Below are 20,732 nucleotides of genomic sequence, written 5' to 3'. Positions count from 1 at the left end.
ATTTGTTCATGCCTCATGAACACATTAGTTCTACCACTCCCACTCATCCCGAAAGCATTGGATGGAGCTCCATCACACCACTGTTCCACAGGGGGTCTTTTAGAGTTTAACTTTTTTTTTTTTTTTTTTTTTTTTTTTTTTTTAAGAAAAGAAAAAAATATATGATCACTGCAATCACAGAAGTAATATGTTAAGTTTATTGTGTACAGTAAGGAGGACAAAAGGAAGCCAACATACAGATGAAATTAATGTTCTTAGGGTTATATTGATTTTTCTATTCATAAATGTATGATTGTATTATGTAGCAAGGAAATATATTGTTCTCTTAGGAAAAGAAGATTTTCTGAATAAATCATTTGTCTACATTAAATGTTAAATCAAATAACAGTACAATTCTTAAATAACTGTTCACACAAAAAACAAGAAAAATGGCAACATTGATTTGAAAAAAAAAAACCTACAACAATAGTCACAGTAAGATTAAAGTAAATATTACATAATTTTATGTTATAGTATCGTGTTCCCAAACATGTGATTCTACATAGTAATAATAATAATAATAATAATAATCCATTTGTATAGCATTGTTAACACATTTATGAATATGGTGCAGCTTAAAGTTCTCAACAGTGGGTTAAAACAATACTAAATGAAAAAAATATTTTTGTCATTTTACAAAGAAAACACAATGATGTCACAACCACCCTGTCATTTTTTCATAAAAATATTCATTAACGTTGACATGTCCACCATTATTTATTGCTATTTTTTTGGTTTATTTGGTTACTTAGTTTGTAGTTAAGTTGCTTAGTTATTTATAGATATAAGACGTACAAATCTGGAGATATAGGAATAGGACACGGAATGTAGATAAATTGGAGTTAAGTAATATAAGACAATTCTCTAAAATATTCTCACATGTCCGTATTAGAAATATTATTAGTAGTAGTAATAGTATCATTATTATTACTATCATTATTATCAACAACAATAATAATAATTAATTAATTAATTGTTTTATTTGAATAACATAACTATGTTTACACATTTATACATATAATGTAGCTCACTGTTCTAAAAATAAAATGCTAATAAAAACTATGTATTTATAGAGCATTAGCTATATTAATTGATTGTTTCCTTTATTACCCGTTTCCCAAGAAACTACAATGACGTAATGACCGCCACCCCGCCCTTCTTTTAACAGTTAACAGTATTATTTTAATAATATTTATTAATGTCGACAAATTAACTATTTAAATGCTATTTATTTCTATTTTTAATAAGTCATATAGTTAGTTAGTTGGTTGGTTTCGCTTTATTTCCTTTCGTTTCGCTTTGTTTTGATTAGCTTAGCTACCTCGGCTAACTACGTTGCGTTGGAAACGCGATGACGTGCGCCGCTTCCGCGTTCTTCGCATAGCAACAGTGAGCGGAGGGAGCGGAGATGGCGGCCGGCTGCGATCCGGCTTAGACAACAACGGCGCCGAGCGAGACGACAAGACCCGGCCGGGCAGGAGGGCTCTAACCGGTAGCGACAACGCGGACATGGCATCCACCAGCGCCCGGATCGGCCAGCAGGCCTTGGCCGTGCTGGACGTGGCACTGCGGGTGCCGTGTATCTTTATAATCGACGCCATTTTTAACTCTTACTACGATCCCGGAGCTGGCTGGGCCGGGGCAGCCGGCAGGGTTCTGGGCCGAGTGCTGGGTAAGAGGACGCTCAGACGCCCCTCTTTTTTATACTGGTGTAGATAGATAGCTGGCTGGCTGGCTGGCTGGCTGGCTGGCTGCTGATTCCACCGGCAGCGAGCTGACAGCACGTCCCCGGGTCAGAGGAAGCGCTCGGGGCCTTCCTGCTCTCCGCATAAAGCCGATTTGGTGGTGGTGGTGGAACAACCTTGGCCTCTTTGCTCAGCTGCTCTTATCTCAGCTCCTGCCCCGCTGCCAAAACACCGGCTGCCCACACGCTTTTGTGACTCGTTAGGTTGTCAAAGCTCAGTCCGACAAGCTGGAGCCATGCTGGGGGGCCATGCTGGGGGGCCATGCTTCTTGTTTTTGTAGTTTTGTGGTTGACCTGTAGCAGAGGGGCCTTAACCTGGCCCCTTCAACCCTATTCAGGCCGGTTCAGGCATAGTGCTGTGGATTATGCTGTAGGTATAACATCATGCATTTGGGCTGTTCTCATATATGCCAGTATATGCAGTGTCATATGCTATACAGGGTCCCAGTTGCAGAGATAGCTATATGCCAGTATATGCAGTGTCCTATACTATACAGGGTCCCAGTTGCAGAGATAGCTATATGCCAGTATATGCAGTGTCATATACTATACAGGGTCCCAGTTGCAGAGATAGCTATATGCCAGTATATGCAGTGTCATATACTATACAGGGTCCCAGTTGCAGAGATAGCTATATGCCAGTATATGCAGTGTCATATACTATACAGGGTCCCAGTTGCAGAGATAGCTATATGCCAGTATATGCAGTGTCATATGCTATACAGGGTCCCAGTTGCAGAGATAGCTATATGCCAGTATATGCAGTGTCATATGCTATACAGGGTCCCAGTTGCAGAGATAGCTATATGCCAGTATATGCAGTGTCATATGCTATACAGGGTCCCAGTTGCAGAGATAGCTATATGCCAGTATATGCAGTGTCATATACTATACAGGGTCCCAGTTGCAGAGATAGCTATATGCCAGTATATGCAGTGTCATATACTATACAGGGCTGTTTGTACAGTTTTGTAAAGTTTTGGGCACATTCTGTGTAGATAGATCATACACACCTACATAAACTAATGAACTGAATGGATAACATGGTGTAGTGCCATAAGCTGGTGTGGTGTAGTGGATAACAAGACCCCTAGCACTGGCTAAACTGAGAAGTTCTGCTTTGTGGTACACCCCTCCAGACCTAAAATAGTCTAATTTCCCATCACTTCAGTTTGCATGTGTTTTAGTGTTTGATTCCTGGGTCTTACATATTTTATTTTATGTAGTTATACAAAAGGCAGTGAAATCTCCAGTTTTATTAAAAATACAATTAATTTCATAAGAAAATCACACACTTACTGAATTAAATGAGGGGAAATACTTTCTTATAGTAGGATTTATATCCTAAGAAATATTATTTAGTAATTACATGGATACTAATGTAAAATAAAAGGCTATTTTGCATTGTCCTACCTGTGTAACATGAAAAAAAATGGTCAGACTAAACCCATTGATGAAAATGTGGGAAATAGTGCAGTGATGTCTTTAAAGACTTCTGAATCATGGTGGGTGTGATGTCTGTCTGCTGGTTTCCAGTGTTTCCGAAGAGCGTGGAGACTCAAATGAAGTGCTGGATGGTTTCTTAAACGAAACTCCATATTTCAATTAAATAAATAGATAAATAAATAATGTACACTAGCTGTCGGACTGATGTTTGGCAGCTGTGTTGGACATGTTTAAAAGCATCTATGTGTTGATTCTTGGTGGAGAACCACCAACAATGACTCAGTTTGCCAACTAGACAGTGTGGGAGTGAGTGATTTAAGCCCCTTTGAGAGCTTGTGGGACAGTGTTGGCAAATGTATAGGGAAGAAAACCACAAACACTGTAGGAGGACTGTGAAGTAACAGCAAGTGTAGATTATATTGCTCCAGAACATTAAGAAAGTATGACCAAGAGGTGTGAGATGACCATATAGGCCTGACAAGGACCTGCACAACCCGGATACTCACTTTAGTGTCTGTTTATAGTGGTGTCTAACCGTGATCCTTACTAAATGTGTTGCTTGATGTGATCCTCATGCCTCATGCCATCCTTATTATCTGTGTGTTTCAGGTATTGTGGTCTGCAGTGTAGTGCTGGTGCTGTCCCAGAAGTCCCTGTTTAAGTTCTACACCCTGTTCTGTGCCGTGATGCTGGGAGCTGTTGCAGTGTTAATAAACTACTACGCTACGTCTCATATAGACTTCTACAGCGCCTACTACAAGGCGGCGCTGGGCTTTCGGGTACTGCCCCGTAACGGCCCCACGCTGTGGCTGGGAATGGCTGTGCTGCAGCTGCTGTTCGGCGCTGGCTACGTGGTGCTGTTGAACGTGCGCTCTCTGTGCGCTGCTCTGGTGGTGCTGGACATCCTGCTGCCCCTGTCGGGCCTGGTCATGGAGCTCCCGTTGGACGTGCGGCAGCTGGTGGCTGTGGCCTCGGGCCTGATGCTGGCCCTCAACACAGCTGTGTGCCTGCTGCTCCGCCTCAAGTGGTTCTACTACTCCTGCCGCTATGTGTACCTGCTGGTGCGCCACATGTACCGCATCTATGGCCTGCAGTTGCTGCTGGAGGACACGTGGAAGAGGATCCGCTTTCCTGACGTGCTGCGGGTCTTCTGGCTGACCCGCATGACGGCACAGGCCGTGGTGCTGGTGTATGTGGTGAAGGCGGCCCGGCTGGAGAGCGGAGGCGAGCAGCCTTACCTGACATGGGACGTCTTCTGGGACCTGTGCAGCAATCTGATCATCAGTGGCTGTGACTCCACGCTGACTGTGCTGGGCATGAGCGCTGTCATCTCCTCCATTGCCCACTACCTGGGGCTGAGGTACTTAATATTATTATTAGTAGTAGTAGTAGTAGTAGGGGGCATAAATCTCAGTTAGTCAGATATCTTAAGCCCAGACTTGAGGATTGCCCAATAGAAAGGTCCCTTGCTTGTGTTATCTGGCTAAACTGAGAAGTTCTGCTTTGTGATATACCCCTCTAGACCTAAAATAGTCTAATTTCCCATCACTTCAGTTTGTATGTATTTTAGTGTTTGATACCTGGGTCTAACTTCTTTTATTCTATGCAGTTATAAAATCGCGATGAAATCTCCAGTTTTACTAAAAATACAGTTTTCATTTCATACAAAAATCACACACTTATTGAATTAAATGAGGGCAAATAATTTCTTAAATAGTAGGATTTATATCCTAAGAAATATTATTTAGTAATTACATGAATACCAGTGTAAACAGGCTAGTTTTTCTTAACGTATAAGCGTGCAGACTCTGGAATTTAAGAGGTTAAACGATCAGAAGGGCTATGTCATTTCACACTAGTTCTGGGTGCTTACCAAAATTCTATATTACAATATCAGATATTTACATTTGCATTATAAAGTCAACGAGTCTGTTCTTTTTAAGCACTTCTGCTATTCCCAATGAATATCTTACAAGCCTGGCATAGCTTGTTTTCATTAGACTGTTTTTTGTTTGTTTTTTTATTATTATTTTAAATCAACACATTTCTATTGTTGAATTTTCTTTTCAAGGTTTAGATTTTTCTTTCAATACAATCAGAAGCACTAAAGCAGTAAATAACATGCATTGCAGATAAACCTTAGGTCCTGGACATCAGTATGGTACTATCAGTAGTTAAAGTGGTTTATTTCTGTCCTTATTAACAATTTTCCAAAAAAAAAAAACGCAAAAACGCATAATTATTCATAAATAACAATAATTCATCAATTAATAGAAAAGAAAACGTAAGCAAAAAGACTGACATGGGGAAAGGTGTCAGCTATGGCATTAGCTTATTTTGCCTACACGTTTTACTTCACAAATTCTAATAGGCAGCTCTTTAACTACTACTAATTATTATTTAATTATATATATAATATTATATATAATTTAATACCTAACAAAACAAAGAAACAACACAGTTTTTTAGTTTTAATTTGCTAAGTGATCTACACATTCTTATTTCTTTGTCACATCTATTCCACAAGTTTACATCTTTTAAATATATGTATTTTTATGTTTGTCTTTTTTTTATTATTATTTAGCTGTTTTTATCATACCTATATCTCTAAAAGAAAGTACGCACAATAGAAATACACAAACTGAAACTGCCCGGAAGCTGGGAGAGGATTATTTTGTGGAAAATAAAGTTTTTATGAATGTAATTATCTTTCTTTAGCAGTAAATTTGACACTTTAAAAACAGTGTCAAACACTAATAATTATTTGTACAATCAGTTAATGTATCAGCTATTATTTATAGGCTAATCACACCATTATGCACCAAAAACATTGGAATTTCAATATGTGCAAGAATGAATTTGTGTAACTACAGAGGTTATCGCCCCCTGCGCTTCCTGCAGAGTACTGCAGTCTGTCCAAATAAGAAGGGTATTTTTTTTTATTAGGCAACAATGCATCCATAAATACCAACATCAATGGCTAATTGGTCTGGTCAGCTACATACTTGCAGCTCTATGTATCTTTACCGTCTACCTTTTAAAAAGTAGAAACTGTGATGTGAGAGTGAATTTAATGTAATTTAATCTATTTATTCAGCATCTTGGCCTTCATCGGCTCTACCGAGGAGGAGGATAAGCGGCTGGGCTTCGTGGCGCCTGTACTCTTCTTCATCCTGGCGCTGCAGACAGGCCTGAGCGGCCTAGACCCCGAAGAACGACTGGTGCGCCTCAGCCGGAACATGTGCCTCTTGCTCACGGCTGTGCTGCACTTCATCCACGGCATGACGGACCCTGTGCTGATGTCGCTGAGTGCTTCGCACGTGCCGTCGGCCCGCCGCCACCTACCTGTGCTGCTGGTGTCGCTGGGTCTCCTGGCACTGCCTGTGTTGCTCAGCCGTCTGCTGTGGCGACACTACGCCCTCAACACCTGGCTGTTCGCCGTCACCGCCTTCTGCGTGGAGCTTTGCCTGAAGGTGCTGGTCTCGCTGACCGTTTACGGCCTGTTCATGATCGATGGCTATTACAACGTTCTCTGGGAAAAACTGGACGACTACGTCTACTACGTGCGCTCCACGGGCAACGTCATTGAGTTCGTCTTCGGAGTGGTCATGTTCGGCAACGGTGCCTACACCATGATGTTCGAGTCGGGCAGCAAGATCCGTGCCTGCATGATGTGCCTCCATGCCTACTTCAACATATACTTGCAGGTATGGGTTAGGGCTGGCTGGGGTTCTTTATTAATTTACTTAATGAGAGACACAAAGTGCTTCAAATGGCCATAGAGGAACCACTTGATGTTCCAATATAAAGGTTCTTCATCTCTCACACACTTTTTACAAACTTGCTTCTTTTTGGAACCTAAATAGGCTCTTCTGTGGCATCGCTCATTGGAAGCACCTTTAAAGCTTGTGTAGTTGAAAATAACTCCTGGAGTAAATTGTATTATCTTGTATTTTAGTTTCTGACTGATTGTGAAATGTAGAATCACAGAGAATGTGGAAAACCAAGCTGCTGATAAAGCATCCAAGTGGAGCTGTAGAAGAAAATGTATCAAACAGGAATATGTTAAACTTGTGCAGGATACATTGAGTGAGTTCTGATTCTGTAGATCAGCTGGTAATGTGCTAAATCCAGTATACAAAGAACACAAAGAAATGACTAAATCACTTTAAACTTAAATCACTAATCAATAAATGATTAAATTCATTATACAGTCAGGTTCTACATTAAGGTGGTTGCACTACAGTCAGATGTTTAATCTTGTTGTGAATAGAAAGGCTTAAGGACAAAATGAGCTCAATAAAAAGTAGGGGTGCACTGATCCAATACTCAGTATTGGTATTGGCCAAACACACTGGATCAGATATTGGAAGAAACAAAAAGTATTTTCCGATCCATTACTCTAAACTATCACAAATGCATGGATTAAGCCTACATGTTTTCTAGGCTTTAAACTCTGGATAAGTGGAACTTGCAGACAGATACACATATTATAATAATTCCATTTTGCACCATATTTGTCATTGCACAATACTGCCACTTTGTTATATTTGCACAATGCTACTATGTGACTTCTGGTAGATACCAACTGCATTCCGTTGTCTTGCACTTGTACAGCGCAATGACAAAGTTGAATCTATCAATCAGTCAATCAGTGAATCAATCAATCAATCAAAAGCAGCACTACTTACCCTCTCTAACCATGTCTTTATAGTCTTTACAAGCAACAACTTCAGTGTAGGTAAATTTATGATTCTGGTAATGTTCACATCTCATTTTCAGACATATTTAAGTTGCCTAGAATCTCCTGTAAATAACATGGCATGTGAGACTGTTTCTAATTATTTTAATCATAAAAAAGGCAAAAATGGTCTAGGGGTCTAAGGATTAAAGGAGGGGAAAAGATGGAATCAGATTGCTATCGGTATTGGCAGATGTTCGAGGTTGCAGTGATGGCATCGAACATGAGGATGTGGTGTAATGCCAACCCTAGTAAAACATCCAACAAACAGTGATTAATTACTAAGTAATTAAAGTGATTGGCCAAACTGCTTTGACCGTATGAATTGAAATGGAATTTCTAAATTGCATAAAGTGTCAAAATTTCATGTTGATTTCACGTCAGAGTTGGCTTCGTCCGGTTGTGTTGCAGGCAGATGTCACGTTAAATCACACACTTTTGGTTGAACTTGGCAAATCTAGAGGTGAGAGCTGCAAATTGAGGGTTCAGTGAGGAGGCAAAAATAAATTAGAGGTTAGAGGAGAGAGTGATGAAGACCAAGTGGAGTGGTTTCAAGCAGATACTCTGTCTTCTGCAGTCTGTCAAAACAGAATACTGTGCATCTTATATATTGGATTAGACCAAGGTAGAACACCAGCAGCCTGTTCACCATCCAAAGCCCTGCATGAGCGTGGGTAAGAAGACACTGCTTGAATCTGACTTTTTGTTTGGGTGGTATAACGGTAATATGGCATACGACAGAGTTAAAAAATGGTCATGTGATCTCCAAATTAGGATGGTAGTTACTGTTACTATTACTGTTTTTTATCTAATACACGGTCAAAAAAAGCTAACCCCCTCTATGTGTGTTTGAGAGGGCCACAGGGTGAAAGATTTTCATATATACAAGAGAGAGCTAGCAAACCTGGGATCCATCTACTTCCCACTTAGCAAAACCATTGCAGCCACCTGAGATACCATAGCAACACCAAATCAACCACCTAGAAAGCACTAAACACAAGATCAGTCACCTAGCAACACCATAGCAACCACCTAGTTTCACAATATCAAAATATAACTAAGAATTAATATCACCTGTCTCTTCCTTACAGGCCAAGAACGGATGGAAGACCTTCATCAACCGCCGCACGGCCGTGAAGAAGATCAACTCCCTCCCGGAGGTGAAGGGCAGCGAGCTACGGGACGTGGAGGACGTGTGCGCCATCTGCTACCAGGAGTTCACCGCCTCGGCCCGCATCACACCCTGCCGGCACTACTTCCATGCCCTCTGCCTGCGCAAGTGGCTCTACATCCAGGACACCTGCCCCATGTGCCATCAGAAGGTATACGTGGAGGAGGACGGCCGCGACCGCGCCCCCTTCTCCAACAACAACGGCTACGCTCCGGCCGGGGAGGAGCGGGGGGCGGAGTTTGATGGCGGGGGTGGGGCTGAAGGGGGTCCAGGGGCAGCAGCAGGAGCAGCAGCAGAACGGGCGGAGCCTGATAACGAGCTGCTGGAGGACAATGACAGTATAGAGTATGACGAGGACGAGTGGGGCACCCAGAGCGGGGCGAGCCCTGTAGAGGAGGACTACATTAACGACGACACAGACTCGAACACAGACTGAAGGAAACAGATATTTTTAGTTTAAAAGAAAAACAAGCATCTTAATTTTTGAGATCAGGGAAATTTCTGTTTTGTTCCTCTTGCTCTTTAGGATATTTTTTTTTGTATGTCTATGTCTCCCAAAGGGCTGATTGGAGTTAAAAAGTATGAGTGAGTGCCTAAGCAAGGGCTCGGAGGTCAGAGACACACATACGCACACAGGTATTCCTCCGGTGTGTTTAAAAATGGCATCGGCGGAGCATTCGCTGCTTTACTTGAGAGAAATCGTCGCCTCTTGCGCCGCCCTGCTTACAGATGGAGAGGTTAAAGGTGTCGTGCTACTGTAACCACACAGATATACCTCTTTATGGCTACTACTGGTCTCTTGTGTGACCTTGCTTCAAATTTGTGTACATTGTTGTACATGTAATAAATGAATGACGCGCTTTCCCTTAGGAAAAAAAAAGAGAGAGAGGGAGAAAGGTGTGTTCGACTGTGTTCTCAGAGGCTGAGTGGATCTTTCGACTGCACCATGTCTCTTAACTTCAGACCATATCTGTGTTAAATCTCCACGTTTCCATCGGACAGCTCGGTTGCTTTCGGTGTTTTTCCAAACCCTGGCGCTTGACATCGGTACATTGGTTTCCTTACTCTGGTTCTCATTCTGTACTACAATTAACACCATTCTCCTGTTTAGGGTTCTCTACGTTAACATTCAGCAGGAGCAATAAGGCCACTCTGTGATGTTTATGTTCTTACGGTGAGAGTTCAGTGACCGCTTGTGTAAAGCTCTATATAGAGCGAATGCTGATCTACAGACAGTTATTGCCTTTGCCAGTCTGTAAACAGGACACTATCCTGCTTTTGAGTCATCAGAAGACAACAACTACATCTGAAGCATGTTCTCCACCGCAGACTGGACTCAGTTCAGCTGTGCAAAAGCTCAACTGCCAGCCTTTTCATATAGTAATGCAGCTCATTATGTGGACACTAGGTTCGAGATTTCTGCCAAAAGATTTGCCAGGATTCAGTACAAGTCCACTGCACTGCAAAAATAATGTTGTCTTTGCAAGAGACTTAAATCTTAAATCTAATCTAAATATGAAATATTTCTCATTATGAGATTGTTCTTGTAATATAATAAGATTATTGAACTTCTTTCTACGCTGTGTTTATTTGTTTTGAGTAAGACATATAGTAAAGGTCTCATTCCATTGGCAAATGAAATATTTAGGTAATTTCAAGGAAATTTCAAGCAGAAATTAGTATTTTTTTATTGCGAAAGAAACTAAATTTTCTGCTTTTACTAGAAAATATTACTTAAAACAAGTAAAAAAAAACCCTTCTGATAATTAACATTTTGATACTTTTTGAAATATAATTAATTAAAATTAAGTCGTTTTTTTATTTTAAAAATCAAAAAAAAACTTTCTCTTACAAAAATGTGAAAGTTTCAAAAGTAATTATTAGAAGTAGTTTAATTTAATCTGTTTCATTTGTATAAATCTATTTTAATATATTCTTATAACGATCTTATACTGAGAAATGTCTGATATTTTTACTAGACTTAAGATGGTTTCAAACATTAAAAGGTATCTATCTTTTTTGTTTGTTTGTTTGTTTGTTTGTATTTGGCAGTGTGTGGAGCGTCCCTCCTCATCATGTCTGAGGTAATAAGAACCACTGCAGTGTGTTTCTCCCACCAGTTTATATAGGGTCTGTTTCCAAGACTGAGATCAAACCTAGCCCTAGACTCTTATTTTCCTATCTGTGGAGAATATGCATTAAACATTAAGCTTACCTTCAAATCAAGGCGATGTGGAGACTCAATAGTAATCCCACCGACTATGAGGCTCTAAGTATCGTCACTGTCTGAAACCAAACCTTGTAATTCAATTTTACTTTAACTTAAAAAAAAGCTGGCTGTCCTTCTCCCAGTGCATGAACATTGGTCCAGAACTACTTCTAGTTAAGTTAACTTTCATTAGATGTTTCTTCTCCGCTTTGGAGATATAAGGTATGGTTCTGACATCAGTGATGCAGATCCTGATCCATCGCCTGTGTTAAATCAGAGTATTGTGTAATGGCTGGTCTGAGATCAGCAGAAACTGGACCGATTTCTGTCCTTGGTGGTCACTGCACTCTGTCTCTCAGTTTAAGAAATGAATGAAGGATTTTCCTGATTGGACACGATTTTGTTTTGCTTTTTGGAGATCAGGTGGATCTGTTGATTTTGCCATTTGCTCAGATGAGTTACTAAATAAATCATATTTAATAGTGCATTGCATCATCTGTCCAAACAAAGATGTTTTTTTGAGACTACTCTTGTTCTAGCTCCAGTTTCTCATTCACTGAAGAAACAGGACTGTTGTGGTTTTTAGCCCTTGAGTCTTTATCAAGCAAACATACACCACCAAAGCATCTAATCTTCACCAGAAGGTTGAATAAAACAAACAATCTCTAAGATTAGATTCTGTGTTTGTGTGCTTTTAGCAAACAGTAGGCCTCGAAGAGCCCCTGATATTTATAATGTCTGAAACAGTAAGGGTTAATGAAGTATGTAAACACTGGTAAAGTTTCTACATGTACACATCTTGCTCCATACACTTCATACATGAAAACTAAGCTGCAAAATCAGCCCTTTTCACAGTCATTATTAATGAAATGTCAGAAAAACAGTACATTTACATGTGACATAATCAGCCTACAGCAACTTAACCTCGCTCACTCACACAGTCTGTTCAGACTCTTTTTATTCCCCCAAACTAGGCAACACAGGGCAGCCAATCAGAGCCAAGCTCATTCACATACATGGGTGTTAAAGGGACATAAAACATTACATTTACATTTATGGCATTTAGCTGATGCTCTTATCCAGAGCGACTTACAAGGTTACTCATATTACCAATGTAGTGTTAGGAGTCTTGCCCAAAGAGTCTTGGTGTAGCGTAGCATAGTCACCCAGACCAGGAATCTAATGTTGGCAGACTAGACCTCACAAATGGTGAAAGTAGACCTCAAGGCAGTTCATGGTGGGACAGATGTGGACTCTACATTTCATTTTTCAACACTTTATAATGTGCTGTTTGGTCATAAAGTATGGAAATCTGCACCAGCTTTAGTGTTTAATACAAGTACAGTAAAAATCTAATGACACAGTTCTAAGAAATATCAGTAATCTATAGGATATCTGTGGCATCGGATTCAGTACATCAGAACAGTTTAGTGGGCTGCCAATAAAGCTATATACATTTCAGCATTAAATGCTCACAATTATTCAAAACAGTGATAGGAGTTTATGAAGTTTTGGAACAATGTTGATATTTCATTTGTTCTTTGGAGCTGAGCAGTTCACACTTTTAGAAAATGTAGAGTTTCTAACTAATCCAACCCCAGATCACATCAGATGCTGGTAAACATACACACAGTCCAAAGTAATTAGAATTTCCTGTTCATTTTGAAGAAGGTAGTAGAGATCTTGGAAGCTAGTTTGAAAAACCAAGCTTGGTTTCCCACCAGAGCACGGATTTGTTCAGTTCCAGGGAAAATCCCATATTTAAGTCTGTTTCCTGTAGAGGATTTTTTACTTACATGCAAACAACAGAAGGTGGGATTTGAGCTGGAGTGCCTAAGCCTTCAGTTAAGACTGTATATACAGTTGAAACCAGAAGTTTACAAACATTATTTAAAAAGACATGACAGTCTGACATGAATTTAGAATTAACTTTTCCTGTTTTAGGTCAATTAGAATTACCTAAATTATTATTTGCTAAATGCCAGAATAATGAGAGAGGGAATTTTTAAGGAAGTTTTTATTACTTTCTTCAAAGTTTAAATACACTAAGATGACTACAACTTTAAACAATTTGGGACAGCCCATATGATGATGTCATGTCTTTGGAAGAGGGTTCTGTGTCCCAGAGATGACGGAAATGTTCCCAAATTAAATGCAGAAGACCTTGTGAAGATGCTGACTGAAACTGGTAAGCCATCCCAACTGTCATACACAGGTTTGGCAGCATCATGTTGTGGGGTTGTTTTGCTGCAGGAGGGACTGGTGCACTTCACAAAATAGATGGCATCATGAGTAAAGAACTTTACGTGGAAATACTGAAGAAACATCTCAAGACATCAACCAGGAAGTTAAAGCTTGGGCACAAATTGGTCTTCCAAATGGACAATGAGCCGAAGCATACTGCCAAACTGCTTACAAAATGGCTTAAGGAGAACAAAGTCAATGTTTTGAAGTGGCCATCACAAAGCCCTAATCTCAATCCTGTTGAAAATTCATGGGCAAAGCTGAAAAGGCATGTGCGAGCAAGGTGGCCTACAAACATGACTCAGTTACACCACTCAGGAGGAATGGGCCAAAACTCCTGACAACTATTGTGAGAAGCTTGTGGAAGGATATCCAAAACGTTTGACCTGAGTCATACAGTTTAAGGGCAACAGTACCAAATACTAATGAAATGTATTTAAACTTTTGACTTTGAAGGAAGTGCCTTCATAAATTCTGTCTCTCATGATTCTGACATTTGGCAAATAGAAATAAAATTCTTTTCATAAAACACTAAAGCAGCGGCGGCAATAATATATGTGAAATATATGTAGCAGAAACATTGAGGTAATTGGCTTTGTGGGGTTTGGTGAAGCTCTAGAACCGTAGAAATTATTCAGGAACTTTTTCCAATCTGAATTATTAGCTCCACATCTCTTCTGAACGTTCCTTAATCGTGGCTGAGTGAGCTTGTAGAAACTTTGTGGTCACAGACAGAGTTCAAGCCCTCATAGGAATCTTATACTGAGCTGCAGTATAAAGAGGTCTACACTCAACAGCCCTGGCTGTATTCAATCAGCTCCGTCTTATTATCACTGCAGTTTGGCTCTGTTTCACAGCACTGTGTGTACATACAGTCCTATACAGTCAGTGAAGGATCTGACCTCAGTGACCCCTCAGCATTGTGACATCATGCCGATAGTGACATCACAGCGGCTCCTATAGAAAGGCTCGGTTGGAATTCAGCAGCTGTTCCAGATTTGTTGCTTCCTACGTTTACACTGACGATGATGCTGATTTCATTTGGCTGATGCTCTTTTCTAGAGGAGCATCTATCACACACGACAAGGTAAGCACCATTTATTGATGACTGATCACATCAGCACATCAGCGATCCTCTTGTCATCCAAAAGAATGATATGCTGTGTGTGTACTGGTTCACTCACAGCTCAGTTTAATCTCTTTCTACTGCCTGGGCCTTGCTTGCATGACTACTCCAGTCCAACCTAGAGAAATGATGTTAGCATTAGCTACTTTAGAATACAGAAAACCAGCATAACATGATCCAACAGTTTTACCTATAAAAGGAAGCAAAGAAAATTCCTTGCTCTTAGGCTCCCCCTGCGGTCGGGGAGTGTGATTCATGCCTTTAGCCGAAAGGACAAGCTTTGAGATAAAGGTACCGGCATCTAAAGTGAAAGAAGCATGTGGACTGAGGCGGTAATATTACAGGACTATACCGTTTTTGCTAGCGTTCTCCTGCCTGATCCACCAAAGTTACATAGTTCAGATCCTGGCTTGCTGGGCCTGGATTAGTAAGGACAGAGATGCTATACTTTTTAAAGCCACTAGTTTAAGGTAAAAATGCTACATAATGTCACTTTATCTGAAACTGTGCTTGGGTTTTGCATCATCTATCAAAGAGCTATAAATAGTAAAAACAGCCATTCTGATCAGAGCCTTCAATGGACTTCATTTAGCCTCTGATGAAGGAGCTCTGTGCTCAAAAAACAGGAGTGTTTAATGTTAAGACCTTATCTGTTTTAAAAGTGTAAATTGTCCTGCAGCTTCCCGGGAATCTCAGTGTGTGCAGGTGAATTGCAGTAACTTGGCCTTAGTATTTGTTTGCTTACAAAAAGACTGGCTGCCTTTCTTTGGAAATGTCAAATCACGTATGATCTACTGTGGCTTTCGCTGGTCTTGAAATGGCTTTAATTTAACAGAGTACTGTCAGAAAGCTGCATGGTGCTGTGACGGAGTGGTTGTGGCAGGCTGTGTGTGCATAAGGACTTTATTTGGGCTTAGGCAAAACCAGTGTGTCAATAAACCAAGTAAACCAACTAGCAACACAAGTGCAAACTCGCGTAGCATCACTGGGACTCCACACCAGCACACCAAACAAAGGAGCTCAGGTGGAGTCTTAAACAGTCCATTGATCAACTCCACCTATGGGCTTAGAGCTGATCCTCAGGTGAGGGGCAGAGCCCAGCCCTTGTGCATGGGCTCCTCACTGAGGCCAATAGAGGGAGACATTACAGTCGCACCGCGGAGCACTGAGAAATTGAAAAGTCATAAGGCACCTGCCTGTATGGACGCGTAATGCCGGCACCAGTGTTGAAAGGGCTTTAGCGCTACATTGTGATCGTTGTTTTTAACTGTATAATCAATTAACTGTATAACTAACTAAACATTAGCTAATTTCATCTACCTTTACTCATCTCTCCACACCTTGTCTGGTGAGTAAAGGTAAGAAGAGTGGATTGGATCGTGTGTCTGTCGTTTTTAATTAAAAGACCATTGGCCTAGTTTAGTAATTGCAATTTCATGACATTTATTAAAATTCTCAAGCAGCAGCGGCAATAATATATGTGAAATATATGTAGCAGAAACATTGAGGTAATTGGCTTTGTGGGGTTTGGTGAAGCTCTAGAACCGTAGAAATTATTCAGGAACTTTTTCCAATCTGAATTATTAGCTCCACATCTCTTCTGAACGTTCCTTAATCGTGGCTGAGTGAGCTTGTAGAAACTTTGTGGTCACAGACAGAGTTCAAGCCCTCATAGGAATCTTATACTGAGCTGCAGTATAAAGAGGTCTACACTCAACAGCCCTGGCTGTGTTCAATCAGCTCCGTCTTATCACTGCAGTTTGGCTCTGTTTCACAGCACTGTGTGTACATACAGTCCTATACAGTCAGTGAAGGATCTGACCTCAGTGACCCCTCAGCATTGTGACATCATGCCGATTGTGACATCACAGCGGCTCCTATATAAAGGAGGGTTCTCCCTCATCGGCTCAGTTGGAATTCAGCAGCTGTCGAGACAGTTGTTTCCTACGTTTACATTGAGGCTGATGTTGATGTCATTTACTGATGCTCTGATCTAGAACTATTAACGTTAGAACCGGAGAGGCAGGTTCTAAATCGGCCTCTCCTCTCTCCGAGGACAAGGTAAGCACTGTTAATTGATTACTGATCACAGCAACACCAAACCGATCGAGCCAAAAAAAGGTTGGAAATTCACAGTCTGTCGTCACATATGCTAATGTGTGTGTGTGTCGGTTCAACCTTAAAGGGGGGACATAGTGCTCAAATACTTACATTCCTATTTAAATCCTATGATGTATTAAATCCTATTTTCTTATGTTGAAATTCTACAGAACAACAAATAGTGCTGTGTGATTCAGTTTTCTGATCTCAACAGCTTTGCAATTGCAAGTCAAATCAGAAATTGCTCTCCCTGCCCAATATTTTAACTTATTTAAACAATGTCTTTAGTCAAAGTCAAAGGGTTAATCTATGCAAACCTCAAAAATAATTTTGTTTGAAGGTGTTCTAGACTCAAATTAGAAAGAATTAGGTTGACTCAGGATTGTTTAATCTATAAACAGATAGAACCTGGATTAGAAGTGTTGTTAGGCTTAAGATCAGAACTTAATCAAGATGAAATGAACTGTCCACCTTAACCTTCTAACATTCTGCTCCATCTTCCATCTGCAGAGAAAATGGAAACCGACAGAGTCCTAAGAAGCTTGGGTTACCAGGTGATGAACAACATCGGTAATGGGACGTATAGCACCGTTCAGCTGGCCACATCCCAAAGGCACCCTGGCAAGGTGGCCATTAAAGTAATAGACTGCAAAGGGAAGTCACCTGAATTTGTTTATAAATACCTGCCCCGGGAACTGGCCATTCTTAGAAGAGTAAGGCACCCCCATATTGTTCGGGTGCATGAAATTATTGAGATGCCCAGCAGGCAGGTCTACATTGTGATGGAGCCCGCCAAAATAGATCTCTTTCATAAGATCAAGGAGCTCGGCCGTATCCCCATTGGCACAGCCAAAAAATGGTTCTCCCAACTGCTCAGTGCCATGGTCTACTTGCACCAGCAGGACATCGTCCACAGAGACCTTAAAGCTGAAAATGTGCTTCTGACCGCTGATGGGCGGATCAAGTTGACTGACTTTGGTTTGGGATCCTTTTCAAAAGGCTTCCCCGACTTGAGTCGAACATTTTGTGGCACTCCAACCTACGCTGCACCTGAGGTGATTTTGGGTCTGCCCTATGACCCAAAAAAGAGTGATGTGTGGAGCATGGGTATAATTCTTTACGCCATGGTCTGCGGGAGGTTGCCCTTCAGATTTAATTTCAGTTTCAAGAAACTCCTACATCTCCAGCGTCAACCCTTGGTGTATCCAAAGGGGATCAGAGTGGGGAAGCTTTGCCGGGGCTTCATCTCCTATATGCTCCAGATCAATGATTTCGCTCGGCCTTCAATGGCAGAAGTGGCCCAGCACCCTTGGCTGTGGTCGAGGCAAAAACGGTAATTAAACCATTGTCAAGTTCCAGATTTCTGTATAAATATAATACAGATGAATTATATATATATATATATATATATATATATATATATATATATATATATATATATATATATATATCAATGATTCAATGATTCATTTCATTTTAGATTCATGCACAGCTGCAGAGACCTGGGGTTGCAGATTCGAACCTCAGCCCAGTCTCTGTCTGCAAGGAGCTTGGTGTGTTGTTCCTGTGTCCACGTGAATTTCAGCCGGGTACCACGTAAGAGGAATAAGGTAAGTCATAGAACAAGGCATTCTGGGTGGCCTGGTGTGTAACTCCCCATACAGAAACCTACCGAGACAAAATTCTTTGAAGAGTGGTGAATGGAACCAGACGCCCAAACCCCTAAAAGCTCCTTCATGAAAAGTTATTACACCAAATGGTTATAAATGCACTGCATGATTCCTGAGACACTGTTTTACCATAGTATTGGGAATATTTTGGCCCAGGATTTGTTTTCTATTGGTGGAGGAATACGTGCAGTGCTTTATGGGGCAAAATAGTCCCCAACATGAAAACATGCTCTGGTTCAGTGTTGGGTTCGAATAGTAAAGAAAATATTATATTTATGTTTGTCATCGCTATACCTGTTTCCTATCACCACCACTGTAAAAAGACCCAAGTTTGTTATTGGTTGGGAATAAGCTACCATTGCTTTTTGGCATGTCTTGGCCTTTTGGGAATTAAATTAGATTTATTGAGATTTATTGAGAATTATTTTTTAAACAATTACTGTAACAACATTTACTTTTCCCTTCAAAGCATGTGTAGTTATTTACACCAGAATGAGTTGAAGGAAGACTGCTGAGGGTTAATCATATTTTATATTCTATAACCACTCTCTTCTCTGCATTTCAGGATCAGGAAGAAGCCGGGCCAAGCAGAGCGGCACACTCCTCCAGCAGTGCAGAAACTCTCACACATCTCCCTGCAGCACGGTAGGATTCAGCGTTCAGGATTACAATTTACCCTGAAGCTCTGTAGTACTTTTCAGCCTAACAAGTAGTATATGAAGTTAGGAGCAGAGAAATTGTCCTTCAGGAAACATTTAATAGCACAGAAAGGATCAAAATCCCATGAACACCTGGTGTGTTGTGCATATTATGCCCTAATAAAGGTCACTTAAAGTAAAGAGCTGTGTTTGAATAGTATTAGTTTACTGACACTAATCTGTAAATCTACACTTTTTATTTCTACCATCTCCAGAGTTTTAGAGGGATCTGATGTGGCAGCTGTTGGAGATCAGGATAGCGAGAGAAACAACCCAGGTTCCCATCGAGATGCCAAACCAATTCAGCCAGTAGAGGGAGAGTCTCAATCTTCTTCCTCTTTAAGCAGAGAGGTGTCATCTTCTTGTGTTTCTTCAGGCAATGTGTCATCTTCTGTCTCTGAAGATGAGCTGGTGGTAATGTCTCAACAGTTCTCAGAGGTAAAGTCTAAGTCTTCCACTTTGAGCAGAGAGGTAGACAGTAAGTCATCCTCTACCTCTGAAGATGGGCTCATTTTCTTCAGTGCTCATCAATTGATAGAGGAAGCGTCCCAATCTTTTTTCTTGAGCAGTGAGATTAACAGTGTGTCATCTACCCTTGAAGATGGGCTGATGTACTTCAGTGCTCATCAACTGATAGAGGAAGAGTCTTCCTCTTTGAGCCGTAAGGTAGACGGTATGCCGTCTTCTACTTCTGAAGATGGCCTGGCGTTCCTCAGCGCTCATCAATTGATAGAGGAAGAGTCTCAATCTTCCTCTTTGAGCCGTAAGGTAGACGGTATGCCGTCTTCTAGTTCTGAAGATGGCCTGGCGTTCCTCAGCGCTCATCAATTGATAGAGGAAGAGTCACAGTTTTCCTTTTTAAGCAGTGAAGTACACAGTATGTCATCTTCTACCCCAGAAGATGGCCTGGTGCTCTTTAGTGCTCAACAGCCTGTTGAGAAAGAACAGTCTTTCTCGTTGAGCCAGGAGGCAGACGCACTCGCATCTCAAGGTATCAGATGCGAGTCTCCAATGCCTCTGCCAGAAGAGGACAGCAGTGGAGCTGGTGTAGAGGTTGTGGGAGAGGAGTATAGCTGCTTGAACTGTAGACTATTTTGTGCTGCAGTTAAAAGGGCAGCCAAAGTTCACGTTGTAGCACCAATTGTCAGAGCTTCCCGATCACTACGAGGGAGGATGAGGAAGTTGTTCAGGGTTAACTCTGTGGTGCACAACTGCTCCTCTTCTACTCAGCAGGATGCTTGTCATTCTGCTGCTTCTACCGAAGCTCCTGCTCGTTTGATTTCTGAGCAGGGACGAGACAATGTGACTACCGATATCCAGCTTCGTGGGCAGATGGTCGAAGCTGTTCTCCCACAGCCCACAGCAAAGCATGGAACCAGAAGACTGAGATTCCCCGGGTTTAAGGTATGCTAAGCGATCATGGTTGCACCAGATTTCATACTGTAAAATTACTTTAAAAACTTGTCTGAAATATTTCAGTTGGTTAATCTTTGTCATTTTGTGCATCCAGCAGATCCTGAAGAAGAAGGAAAATAGTTCAAAAC

General features: G+C 41.0%; 2 protein-coding genes across 2 annotated transcripts; both read left to right on the top strand.

The window, feature by feature from the left end:
- The first annotated feature begins 1,394 nt into the window (after nucleotides 1-1,394).
- Nucleotides 1,395-11,835, top strand: rnf139 (ring finger protein 139). The gene is made up of 4 exons (XM_072673546.1): nucleotides 1,395-1,711; nucleotides 3,839-4,589; nucleotides 6,327-6,936; nucleotides 9,062-11,835. The coding sequence occupies exons 1-4, from the start codon at nucleotides 1,549-1,551 to the stop codon at nucleotides 9,575-9,577; spliced, it is 2,040 nt and encodes a 679-aa protein (XP_072529647.1). The 5' UTR covers nucleotides 1,395-1,548; the 3' UTR covers nucleotides 9,578-11,835.
- Nucleotides 11,836-17,335: 5,500 nt separating this feature from the next.
- LOC140549800 (testis-specific serine/threonine-protein kinase 6-like) lies at nucleotides 17,336-18,157 on the top strand. Its single transcript, XM_072673545.1, has one exon. It carries the CDS (start codon nucleotides 17,336-17,338, stop codon nucleotides 18,155-18,157), a length of 822 nt encoding a protein of 273 aa, XP_072529646.1.
- Nucleotides 18,158-20,732: the final 2,575 nt, after the last annotated feature.

The sequence above is a fragment of the Salminus brasiliensis genome, chromosome 2 (genome assembly GCF_030463535.1).
Source record: "Salminus brasiliensis chromosome 2, fSalBra1.hap2, whole genome shotgun sequence".
Lineage (NCBI taxonomy): Eukaryota > Metazoa > Chordata > Actinopteri > Characiformes > Bryconidae > Salminus > Salminus brasiliensis.
The sequence above is the reverse complement of the archived record's forward strand: the minus strand, read 5'-3'. Positions and strand labels throughout refer to the sequence as shown.